This window comes from Rhea americana, unplaced genomic scaffold, assembly GCF_003343005.1.
Source record: "Rhea americana isolate MKP2758 unplaced genomic scaffold, rheAme1 scaffold_134, whole genome shotgun sequence".
Classification (NCBI taxonomy): Eukaryota; Metazoa; Chordata; class Aves; order Rheiformes; family Rheidae; genus Rhea; species Rhea americana.
Window position 1 is genome coordinate 2,421,664 of NW_028185417.1, and position 13,373 is coordinate 2,435,036.

Below are 13,373 nucleotides of genomic sequence, written 5' to 3' on the forward strand. Positions count from 1 at the left end.
AACAGCAGTGGACCTTTCTTAATGGTGCCTTCAGTGATCGCCTAGAAAAAGATATTTTTGTATCATTTTTGCCTTAAGCTCAAATTACAGRGAGGAAACGGTTGTTCTTAAGCTAGAACAGTAGTATCTCCTTTCTGTATTGTAGTGTTTTTATCTGGACAAAAACTAAAGCAAAGCTAAATCTCACTTTTTAAGGAGGAATGAGATGAAAGTGTTTTTTTATGCTTTGCTTATCCTTGTCAACATTCAGTTTTGATTTCTTTTCAGCAAACTTGGGCTCACCTGTGCTCTTCTAGAAAGTATGTGTGGGCAGTTAAGCAGAAGTATCTTGCAGAAAGGCCTGAGGAGAGCAAGACCCTTACTACGAGGCAGTGGCAGTTGTGTGTGTGTGTGTTAGAAAGGAGTGTCTTTCACTGGGAGTGAGCCTGTTCATGGAAACAGGTATCTTTTCTATGAAAGAGCTTTGGGGATTTTAGCGTCCTTGTGAAGGAAAGCACCGAGCCCTTCACCGCTACAGTTCTCCTGTCTCCAAGATGGAAGGAGAAACAGGCCCCTGCAAGTCTCCCTTCATAGAGTGAACTTCAACAGTCTCCTCTAGGTGGGGAACTGGCTTCGTGCTTTAATTCTTCTCAGATTACATCTACTTTCTTTAATAGTATTTGAAAGAATAGTTGAAAAATTGGTTCAAATGAGAATTGGTAACCAAACATCTTGTTGATGCATTGTGTTCGTATCACTTGTCACTTCCATTTCTCATATACGACTTCCAGTTCTGGCAAGGGCCATGGCAGAGGTGCTCAGCTGTCCAGATACATTTACTGGATATACTTTGCRTATAGGCAATTTCTGTATTTTCTTAAAAACGACGCCTACAGCTTTAATTCTTTGAGGCCATGATTAAATGCAGTGGTTCCAAAGTGAAAGAAGTAATTGCCATTTTTTCTTTGAAATAGACACTGTAAGTCACCTCATTCTTAGGAGCATGATGTCTCATTTGACATCTGTGAGGGGTATTGGGGGTGCTTGCCTCCACGGTAAGTGCTCAGGTGGCATGCTTTGTGTTCTGRGAATGCACGAAATGTTGATATGGCAAATCCTTTCAGTATTGGGGTTAATACATTTTGTAGGTGTATTTCTTAAAAATGAAGTGTACAACTTATGGAATGTAAGGTGATTGGTAAAGCTTTAGAGCCTTTCTGAGCCCTCGTTTTGGCAGTTTACTATCAAAGCTCCTAAATGTATTCAGTGAGATGTTGACAGTCTAGGTATTTTTAAAAAGACTTCTTACTCACACTAAGTACACTTTATCCCCAAAGTAGTTATCAAAACAAGTTTTTATTGCAGTTGCCTGTTTGCCAGAATCATCCCCTAGAGCCTTTCAAGGTCACACTGCTTTTCATTGAGGGTTGGATGCCAAACATAAGATACCTTTTAAAAATAGGCATATGTGATGGGTTGGATGCCAGCCCTAAGATACCTTTCAAAAATAGACGTACATGGCATTCATCTCCAAAGCAAATAAACACAACTAGTCTGGGAGCATCAAGGCTCTTCCCCGTGGATAAGCAACCATGCTAATGCTTGCTAAGGGTACCAACTGCTCACATGCTGGCATTCTTGAGAGGGGGCGAGCAAGCAAGCGTTGAGTGCTTACCTCCCGCTTGCTTCGTCAGAAGGCTAGTGCTGGGAACYGTAGGACCATTTGAAATGAACTGTCAGGAACTTTGCACTGCTTCTGCCTGGCCTTTTTTCTTTCTGTAGCAGAGCAGCCCATTTCAGTCATTGTCAACCTGGAATATTCTCTGAGCATTATGGGGGGAAAAAAAAGGAAAAAAAGAAAAAAACATGAAGAGAGGGAGAAAACAAGAGCAAGAATTTTGAACTACCACGTTTTACCTTAATCTCGTAGCATGAATGTATTAATTTGATGCAACTTAATAGCCTCATTCCATGCTTCTTTTTCCAAGTAAATTGTTACTTGAAAATGAAAAAAGCAATGGAATAGGGAAAGTTATGTGTCTGTTTTAAAAAAGAAACAGCAAAGAGACAAGATAAATAGCATTCAGTTTAAAAAGGTATCTTGAGTGTTAGTACTATCAAAATGAACAGTTTTGCAGATATAATGATTTGTTTTAGACCATACAATTTATTCATTTTCTCAGAGTGGCGGTAGTAAAGGCCTGTAGCTCAAGACCCCAAAGCAGCTGTACCAGTCAGATTGCAAGTCCATCTAGAGCAGGATCTTGTCTCTGCAGTTGACCTAACAGGAATGCCCAAGTCTGAGCAAGAATAGGATAAACGTGCAGGATACTTATGTGAGTACTGTTCTAGCTTCCAGTAGCTTAGATTTCATGGACTTTTCTGAGCCATGTTTTATGTTTTCTGTATATTTAGTATTGGCCAGTAGATTTCTTGACCGCAAGCTTGTCCAACCTTCTGTTGTAATGCTCCTGTAATGTTTGTGTCTGCAGTATTGCACAGCAAGGAGTGTGGCAGTTTAGCTCTGTCGTGTGAAGTGCTACCTCTTTTTGTTTGCATCAAATCTGCCTCCTACTAGTTTCAGTTGATACCCCCTAATTTGAAACACCATTTTTTTTTCTAGGCTACTTATGATTTATAAACCTTTAGTCATTTCTTCTTCAACAGTCTTAACTAACCTAAAACTACAAGCATATAAGAAACAGCCATATCCTCTATCATTTACTTTGCTTTTTTTCTGAATCTCTAGTAGTTCTCTTGCAGCCTTTTTGAGATGTGTCCAGAACTGCATGTCGTATTCAAGAATGAATTTATAAAGTACTAAAATAATGGTCTCTATTTAGGAAAGGAAAAGAGAGCAATGCAATTCACCATCCCAGTGTTTTTACCTTCTGAAGCCATTCTTAAGGGGCAGAGATACTCATGTATAGATTCATTTAGACTCTTGGCCTGAGGTGCTTGAGTTAGTGGTCTGTTTGGATACCTACTCCAAGCCCACAGTTCACTGAAATCACGCACTTAAAATCTGAATGGCTTTTTAAGGAATTTCTCTCTACTAATAGAGGCAGCCGAAAGTAGCTGATCTCTTAAATTAGGTACCTCAGTTGATCCACTTTAAAGTTCAGTCAGAAGAATCTGGGCRTAAGTGATACGTGAAGGCTACAGAGAAGTCTGTGGTAGGAGGAAGGTACAGAGTTGGACATGCATCTTTCAACGCACTGGTTAGCATCTCCATTGCTTCTCCTTACTCTGATTTCAGGTAGAGCAAGGTTAGGTCTCCAGCTGACACTTGTGTCATACTTAGCTTATTGTTAATATTACATCATAAAATAGATTTTTGATTAAAAAAAAAAGCTATTCGGATTTGGTCCTTGTGTGGAATTTTTTGTATTTTCAAAAGTACTCAGTAGTTGTTATACTATCTCTCACGTAAATGTTATATTTGTTTAAATAGTATTTATAGAAATTGAAACTCCTTTTCAAGGATGAGAAAAACCAAGATGATAGCTACTGGCAGAGTAATTTTTTTTGCTCTCTCTATCCAAGTAAAAAGTAGAATCCTGGATAAAATGACAGCAGACCTTTAGTGTAAGAGTCGAAGTGAAAACTGCTGCCCATGGTAGCAGCTGTGCCCCTCCGGGCCCGCGAGCAGCTGCAGCGCCGTCAGCGCCCGTTGATAGCACCCGCAGTTTCTCCAAACACCAGCGGCGGGGGTAAGGGTTATTAAAGGACATCCTTGTGGCTCCTTCAATATCTGGAGGCTATTCCAGTCCTGCCAGGAAGAAAGTTAATTTTCTTATTGAGATTGAAGAAACGTGGAGAAATTTGATGTTTTTCTTTTCTTTTTTTTTCTTTTTTTTYCTGGCAATCAAGAAAAGCCTATGTCTCAAAGAATTTGTTCGTGAATCTATAACCACAGTAACAGTTAGGTGTGTATGGACAGTTTTTCCTCAGTCACTTCCCAGGAATGCCCTGTACTGTGAGATGTGAAGTTAGGGCCCAACTCTGTGATGGTGTGAATTTCTTCAGCTCGCGTTGCTTTTACGGGAAGCTGCAGAACTTCACGTAACTGCTTTTGGAGAGCTCAAGAAAACTCCTTTTGATGTTGATGAAAGGATTCCCTGTGCCTTTCTCCTGCAGAAATGTCTGGGTGGGATGAACTCCTCTCTGCGAGTTGGTCCCCCAGAACTCCCTTGAGACATAAAAAGGATTATATGAAAATTTTAAACACTTTTTAGAGGTTCACTCTTTGACTGCTGATACAGATCTGGTCCTGTCTCCCCATTCCCTCACACATTTAACCAAATATGCAAATATGTCTAAGGCATGGCTCATTTCTAATCTGTTCTAAGGAAAATAGTTTTTTTTTCTTTCTGTAGATTTCTTAGTGAACAAAAACGTGAAACAATCTGTATGATTTCCTCAAATGCCTTAATTCTGACATTGGAGAAGTTTTTTCTGTGCTATTCAGCAGGAGCTAYGACTTCACTTTGATGTGCTTAACCAAAATGATGAAAGATGGGGAAAGAAAGCAAGATATCTAGACACTGACTGTTCTAAATTTGCAATTCTTCAGCTGCAGCACAATGTTTGTTATTCAAAGTAGTATTCTTCTTCTTAATAATACTTCCTTCATGCATTATTAGAGCTTAAAAACTGACAGTTACGTATGTAAAGCAGAGCACTTATAGCTCGGTGTGATGTCTCTGGAAACAAAAAGTCAAAGCTCTGTGTACGCGTGAAAGACAGTGAATGTATCATTAGATAATGCTGTATGAGAAAAGGGGGATAGCAAAATGTGAGAGTGCCACTCTAAGAGAAGTCTACCACATCTGCTTATTTTTTGTCTAGTATTATTAGTAGGAAGCGTGCTTATATAATAGTCTTCGCCTGTGTGACTGAACTCGTTTGAATGGAGAGAAATATCTTGACATCCTGGGAAAAAGTGAAGCTCATAACTCAAGATGCAAGTGAGAAAATTTGCAAACAGTATATAGGAAATTAGAAGGGAGAAAATTAAATAGCCTTTATTTTTTAATTATTAATACTTAAAAAATGGTTCAACTTTGTTTCACTGAACTAAACACAGGCAAAACCAGATTTCCCAAGTAATTTTGTGGTTCCAGACAGTCCATAGCTGAACTTACATCTTTTGAAACGCCTAAAAACACACCTTTGCCGTTGTGAACACCCTGGTTGTCACAGCACGCACRCAATGAAGTCTGCGTGAATGAAGCYGGCCGCAGGATGGGCGCCACGATTTGCCGTTCTCAGCCATAAGCAAACGGAGGAGCGCGGCAGAGCGGAGCTGGGCTGGGCTGACGAGCTGCCCCGGCTGGGGCAGAGTCTGCTGGGGGCACACTCTGAGTGGGGCTTGCCTCTTCCAGGTTTCCCCCGCTGATTTTGCCAGCTGGGAGGACACTCGTTAGCTGTGGAAGATGTCAAAGTAACTGGGGGAAAAGGGTTTTAAGTGCCTGGACTTGTGCGTATTGTACCAATTCCAGAGGGCGGTGTGTCGTGCCGGGTGGTTTTCCTGGCATATACTGTGGGGCTTTAACCAGGGTGACAGAGCTAACCCTGTAAGCAAGTCGTACCGCTTAACAAAAGGGCTAAGGGCTTGCATGYGCTGAATGATACTCAAACTGGGCTTTTTAATCTAAGAGCAGTAAAATAGGGAGCTATTCAGATTTGCATGTCTGTTTTAAAAATTAATCTCTCTTTTTTTTCTTTTTTTTTGAAATTCTTTCTTTAAGGATCACATCTAATAGTTTTGAATATGAGGAACTTACTGCACTGAACTGCCCAAGTTTCAGATTCTAGTTTTAAAATAGACTTGTTCTGGAGAATAAAGTTTTACTATCTTATGAGAAGTATTTGCGTTTAACAATAAGATTATTGAGGTAGATTTGCTTTCTTTATTACCTTATCTCAAAATAGATGTTAATATATTTCAGTCATCTAGGTGTTGATGTGGGTACCAAATGGGAATCATCTAGATAAATACGAGTTCTGAACTACTGCTTGTGATTATATAAAAGAATAATACTAACACATCCCTTCATCTTTGTTGTCATTAATAAAGCGTAGTATGGGCTAGGATGTTGCATGTACAATACACACTRTGTGCATGATTTCTATGTGTTTGTAAATACGAGTGGAGCTCAATCTGCCTACCAGGCAATTGCATAATATGGTTGCTCAATACAGCAGATAGATAATACTCTGATTCTAGATACCTTTTTCAGTTCCCTTTTTCGATGCTTTGTTTCAACTCTGAAGTAATACAGTCTTTTAAAAACTGAAGACGTACCGTTTCTGTTCTGCTTTTAGCAGCTATATCTCTCTGCTGCGTATTAATGTCACATCTATAAAGTTTGTTAGAGATGACTAATAATTCATTTTGCAGTTGTAGCATTTTGCATTTTATTTTAAATCTCTATCAGATGTGCAACTTAAGTACTTCCTTAAAAGTACAGGATTGGAAGAAGTCTTCGAATTACTGAATCCTGTGCTCTGCTGTCGGAGGCGTTATGCAACATAACCTCCTTCATTAGCTTCTCTATTTCTGTCTTCAAAACAGTCAGGTCTTTTACCTTCACTGCTTTGAAGGCTGATTCATATAATCACTCTCAGTAGCACTGGAAATGTAATATGATTCATTAGGAAAAAAGAGGCCAGCGGTTGCATTCAGTGTGTAATGCTGTATATGCTTGATGGAGCACAATGCATCAATCCTGTGCACCCTTAGAGTTCACCTGTAGTTTCAGAAGTGCCCAGGGCGGATACAGGAACTTGTTTCTCTGCGTGTGGCCAGCTGTTCTGTGATTGAATATTTTCAGTCAAGTATTCTCTACTCTGTATCACTGCGATAGTCCGTACATTAGCAAATCTCCATAGTCTATACTAAGAAGTGAAAATCAATGTTGAAAACCACCTGCATCTTTCATAGCATATGCCTGCTCTCCAGTAGAACTGACGGAGAATAGAAAAGGAGAGAAATGCAATTACAGCGAGTGTCGTTCATTTTCTGTAATAAAATCTATCATTTTATTCTAATTTTGGTATGGAATTCTAGGAACTAATTGCTTTTGCCATTTATCCATTTATTTTCTCTAGGTGTTTGTCCCCCACTGCTATAGCAATTATATATCGTATGTTTTAAGAACCACAAAGATATGATTTTAGTAATAAATATTCTGAGGCATTTTGGATCAAGGACTTCTGCTCTTCAAAGGCTGATTGATATTTTCAGCCATCTCCAAAATCTGTGGTGAATTAAGGAATAACAGAAGCTCTCAGAATGCTGTAAATTTAAGCAAAGTCTAGCATTTTGTCATAGAATATGAAATGCAGTCTAATAAAACTGGCTGTGTCATGTAATGAATTTAAATCATAGAGCCTGGTTTCCATTCGGAAGAAGTTGCATTTGCTATAAGTCACATTTACTAATCCCAAAGTATGCAGTTACTCAAAATTCCTTGTCTAAACTTCAATAAATAGTAACATAGCTAGCTGGCTGATGGTCTTTTGATGGCAGTGTCTTTCTAAGAAATTTGATAGTCTTTGAGGCCAGAGATTTATTAGACTTTGTTTTCTCATTTGTAATAATGGACCAAAAAATATTAGACATAATAAAATGAGATGAAAATGGAATTTTATAACAAAATTAAATGTATAATTGTAAAAAAAAAATTATTTGTTGCTTTTTTACTTAGAACAATACAGATGTTTCCCTTTGTCACATGACAAAGCTTTTTCCAAATAGCGTCTGTGAAGTGATTTTAAGCAACTGTGGTTCATAAACTATAGTTTGTTTGCACAACATTTCTCTTACAAAAGTATTATCAACTATTTCATTCTTGATTAGCTCATAACACTTGCAGTGAATGCACAATCATGTTTATGGTCAAATGTAGACATTTTAAATTAGAGTTTTGAAGATTAATAACCCAATATTTTATTTAGAAGCTTTTGGGCAGGAGAAGAAAGTGGGAAATTGGGAGACTAATAAATTAAAATTTACATGTTTTATTAAAAAGGAGTAGTGAAATTCAATGAGAAGTAATGGATTATGATCTAAAGAGGGCAGTTGCTCAAGTACATGTAGACAGGTCAAGCTGTGTAAAGGAAAACAGCAAAAAAGAAGAAATAACAGAAATCTGGTCTGGAATCATATAAGCAAATAGTGGCTTCCACCCTGTAAGGGTCAGTATTGCTCTAGGTGGAACAGAAATGGTTGTACAAACTAGGATGATTACTGAGCTGGTACCTTCACAGCAGAGAATCACAATTTCTTTTGGGAATCTACAGTTTCTTTTTAATTCTTTAAACTAAGCTTCAAGCTGCAAGGAGTGGTTGTGTGTAATCCCATCAGGTTTGTATTCTCAAAGTGTATGCCCTGATCAAAATTGGTTGCAATCTTTTTTAAAGAGCTTTTTAGAAGTCTTTGCTTTGCTGTATCATTAAGCTTTTTGTTTTAGTGTTAGGTACGTCGGAAATACAGCATCCTTAGGCAACTTGATCAGAGCTCTCATTATCTCTGAAGCAGGATGATTCATCATTCCCTGTTCTCTTCTAATAAAAATAATGATGTCTTTCACTTAATTAATACTGTGTAAGGAAAGGTATCTGCATAGGTTAGTCCCTCAATTGAGTTAAGAATATTTTCTCTTTCTTAATTGGCTTCTCTTTTAATATATTATCAAGTTTTTTATGTTGAGGAGAACAGATTGTCTCTGGCCAGCCGAGATGACTAGATAAGAATGTAACTGTGTGAGAAGGCTGAAAGGAAGACAGCGTAAAGATAGCCAAGATGATAAAAGTATGAAGATAGTTACTAATTCCAGATATAATCAAGTTCATAATCCATATGGATTTACCACATGACTTTCAGGGGACAAAACTTCACTGACTATTGCCTTATTGATCAGGAATGGGAAAAAGCTAAGTTACTTAAGTGCTGGGGAAGTGTTTGGGGCTGCAAATGTCTTCGTGTTCTGAATGGGTGGCTTGGTTCTCCCTCGACCTGAATGGAAACATTTGGTTGAAAATGAAGCTTAATCAAACTAATCTTTTCATGAAAACTGTGTCTTTTGGAAATAAATATTCAGAAATGTGTAGTTTTTATGTGTTTTGGGTTCTTGTTCTTAGTTCTATATTTAAAAAATCTATAATAATCATTTGACATTTGTAATGTAGGTATAAAAATTTAAGGTGATGCTTCATAAATGAAAATTCCAGAGAGGAAAACACTACATCCATTTCAAATTCCCTAAGCTGAAACTTTTGAAATCTTTACAGAATTTTCCTTTCTCAACCTCAAATTATTATTTTAACAAACTGAAACAAAAATGGTTTTTTTTTTGTCATTAACATGCTTTTGACATTATAAATGCTTTTAACCTCAAGCTACAGTTTTGTACTCTAACCACTTCTTTCAAAGATTTCTGCTAGAAGAGTCTTTTTTATTAGAAGAAATTAAAATGAATAACCGGAGACCTAAAATAGGACTAGAAAAGGTTGTATTTTACGTGAATTTCAATAATTTACTCAGGCTGGAACATTAGCTATAAAGAAACATGTATTGATAGTAAGTTGCTCTACCTGCTTTCCATGATTTATTATTAAGATGTGCTCATAGAGCCATTACTTCGCCACTGTGGTTTCACTGCTGAGCTGAATCACAAGCAGAGCTTGGCAATTAGTCTTGTACGTACTGAAAAGTGTTGCCATGCTGAGTAATTGAGATGAATGTCCATTAGAGTGCAACCATCCTAAATATTACCAGAAGAGTAATATGCCAATCAAGGAAGTGTTGGTTCTACCTGAGGTTCCCTTTCTCRTGTACAGTGGTGTTAATAAAAAGCCCTTGAGGATGCAGAAGTGAACATTATTGCATAGTAGGATTCTGTGGGAGAGAGGAAAGGAGCATCTTCAGAGTTGCTCTTCGGGGAAGTGCTCTCAGACTGGGACTGCACACCCTGTGCTAGGAGGTGGGCACGACAACCCCCATGGTACTTGTATTCTGGCCTTTGGTCCCTGCTTGGGTTTTTAATGGGCTCAGAACTTAGAGGAAACAAAAATTAGAAGCAAAAACCTGAGCATTTTTTGAAATTGTGTGTTTTCTGTTTCATCTAGTGAATTATGCCTGCTTTCTTACACAATAATATATATGTTTATGAAATCATGGTGGCTTCTGTACAATGTATCTTTCACTGATAAATGACCCTGTCCTTTTAGAAAAATAAAACCAGCAAAAGATAGAAGTATATTGTCATTATTCACCTAAATTTAAGACTGGTGGATTCAGATGCTTAAACACCTCTCTTCTGCGTGGAGATGACTTATTCAAAGTCTGAGCATATATTAGGAGCACCTGCATTAATGTCTGGTTTTGATTTTTCAAGTGAAAAAGTTATAAATGATTTGTATATAAACCTAATAATTTTTAATGTCTAGTGTGAAGCTTAGAGCAGTGTCATAAAGAAAAATCCTTAATTTGTCATGAAGAACAGGTTTCAAAGGTTTTCTTTGCTAATTCTGCTTTATTCATGCCATTAAAATATGTAGTCAGTTTTTAGGTAGAGTTTCTTGCACCTCTGGTATTAATTAAATTTAATCCTCCAAAATGAAGTTGACAATAAAACAGTAAAAAAAATGGTATTTCAAAACGAGATAGAGCAGCTTAGTCCTGAGTAGCTCTATGAAGATGCTAAGCTGGCAAGTAGGGAACCATAAAAATAACAGAAGTGAAAATGGGGCCTCTGTGAGTTGAAGCTGTTAGTGAAAGTAATGATGTCTTTGGATTTATGGGTTAGCAGTAAAATTCCTCTTTGCAGCGAGCTAGTACAAAGCTTATGCATTATTTAAATGTGGTATCARTGGGGCATATTTTCAAACATTTTACATTTTAGTCAACATTAAAGCCAAAAGCCATCTTTATACTTAGGACCGTCCTTTCATTCTTTCTTTCTGTCTGCTTCAAATATGCTAAATGTCCTAAAATGAAACTGGAGATGCTTAAAGCAATTGTGAAGTCAGCACCTGTGGTCAGATGCTAAATGCAAATGACAAATGTCTTTAAAATGACCTCATAAAATGATAATATTGGCTTCGTGTTTAAAAAAATTGAATTTTCAAATGCTATTACCAAATTACTTCTTAATGAATGTGTTATCACCAGGCATATGAAATCGTTGTCTCACTTTCATCTATAATTATAAAGCAGTAGGTTTATTACCACTAAAGCTTCTAGCTTCTTGGTATTTTGACCTTTGTAGCTCACCAGACAGAGATTTTGGAAGTTACTAATTTGGATCTAATTGGGATGGATGGAGAGAAGCTCTAATTAATCTTGTTTATGTTTAAATGTATCCTTGGATGTTCTATTCAAATGCAAAGAAAATACAGGTAGAAAATTTGAATCAAGATTTATCTTCAAGTTTTAATAAGGATCCTATCTAAAATAGAAAAGAGATGAGGTGCATCAATTTAACTGTTGTCACTTTATCCATAATTTATATCMTTAAGTCAACTGGTATGTCTAATCTGTAAAATCATATGCTCTTCTTGAATCTTAGCCAGAGAAAACAGGCCAGTTTTAAGACTGATAGTAGCACCTTTGATGGTATTAATTAAAAAAACCCATGACATTATTTGAGGAATTAGTTTTATCTTTTGTTGCTATATTCCTCTAACAATTTATTCTGTTTTATCTGTGAGATGTCCAGTCTGGGGGTTGTCTAAGCATTAAAGGTCTGACTTTCAGTGGTGAAACATATCTTCAACTCTGTTTAGAGTCATTGTTAGCCAAAGTTGTTCTCAGTTTTTAAAGATCAAGATCTTGCAGTATTATCCTGGTGTTACATATGGTGCTTTCTTCATTTCTGTTTTAATACTGTCAGGCATCACGAGGAAATACAATTACGTAGTTGTTGCATTTTGCTTCAGGGTAGATGAAATGATGGCTCTGTATATGTGAGTTATAATAAATCAAAGGAGAATTTTGAAGCATCTGTAGTATTCTTGTTTAGAGGAGAGGCACAGAGTGCAACCTCAATCTAGCTGCTTATAATGTATTCCTTCTGCATTCAAACATTTCTGTGAAATTTCTGTGTTTTAATAGTTTAGTACTCTAGAATTTTGTTCATGTCACTGTTGATTTGAGTATTGAAACTCAATCTTGATATCAGAGCATTCAATTTGACTGGAAGTTAGCAGAGGTCAGATTTTGACCTAGAAACTGGTAGTCTTTGAAGTCATGATGAGGGAAATCACTTGAAAGTGCGTTAGATGGTTTATATGGGGCCTTTGGTTTGCTRTTTCTCTAATAAAGTCATACGTTGCAATGTATAGTATGTTTTTGTAAAGTGTGTGTGATGCCTTGCAAAAAGGCTTGATGGTGAGAGATTCTGCATTGCCTGGTAATCATGATAAAATGAGAACTGCCTGATGTTGTGCTGAAAATCACTATTTTGTAGATCTTATTTAGAATTTAAACGTGGCATTTTTTGCAGTATTCTTTATCTGATTCTTATAAAATTGTTGTTGGCACTGTATATAGTTTTGGTAATACTGGTTTTGTTTGTAATCTTTTTAGGTTGTGCTGGTGAGATGGAATGAACCATTTCAGAAACTAGCAACCTGTGATGCAGATGGAGGAATATTTGTTTGGATACAATATGAAGGCAGATGGTCTGTGGAGCTTGTAAACGATCGTGGAGCACAGGTTGGTATGAATATTTTTTTCTTAGTCAAGAATGGTCAAGTCTTGAGAGACCTAAAATGAAGAGGAAGATGAATAGTACTGTATACATTTAGGAAAACACAGAAGAAAACGAAACATTTCTATGCTGAAAGCAGTAGACAAGTGTCACAAAGACACTTTATAAGTAAAATTACTTTATCTGGCTGGTTTTGACTTTCACAAATGTGTATTAAAAATTCTGCTGTAGGCAAAAAAACTTCTGTGGTGTTGAAGTTCTCTTTTGCCTTCTTTGTAAGTACTAAGTGAGAGTAAATCACTCATTGGTTTTTCAAATATATGTGTATTTTTTGAATTGGTTGAAATTGGTCAGATTGGTCAACCTGACCAATCTGGTTAGGTGGCCCAGAGAGGTGGTGGAGTCTCCTTCTCTGGAGATACTCAAAACCTGCCTGGATGCAATCCTGCCTAACACATGCTCTAGGTGACCCTGCTTGGGCAGGGAGGTTCGACTAGATGATCTCCAGGGGTCCCTTCTGACCTTGCCCATTCTGTGATTCTGTAATTATATCTATTCAGCATTCCAATGACTGTTTTTTGGAAATATGTTATTTTTCAGTGCATGAGGATACAATGAAATTGTGGACTTTCTAAATCCCATACTACCTCCCATCTACTCTGTAAAAAAAAA

At 37.1% G+C, this 13,373-nt stretch overlaps 1 protein-coding gene across 1 annotated transcript in view; it reads left to right on the forward strand.

Moving 5' to 3' along the window:
- Window positions 1–13,373, forward strand: part of TULP4 (TUB like protein 4) — a 136,671-nt gene that overhangs the window by 59,432 nt on the left and 63,866 nt on the right. The window contains 1 exon segment of the mRNA XM_085298009.1: window positions 12,578–12,706. Within this exon segment, the coding sequence (XP_085154135.1) occupies window positions 12,578–12,706 (129 nt within the window).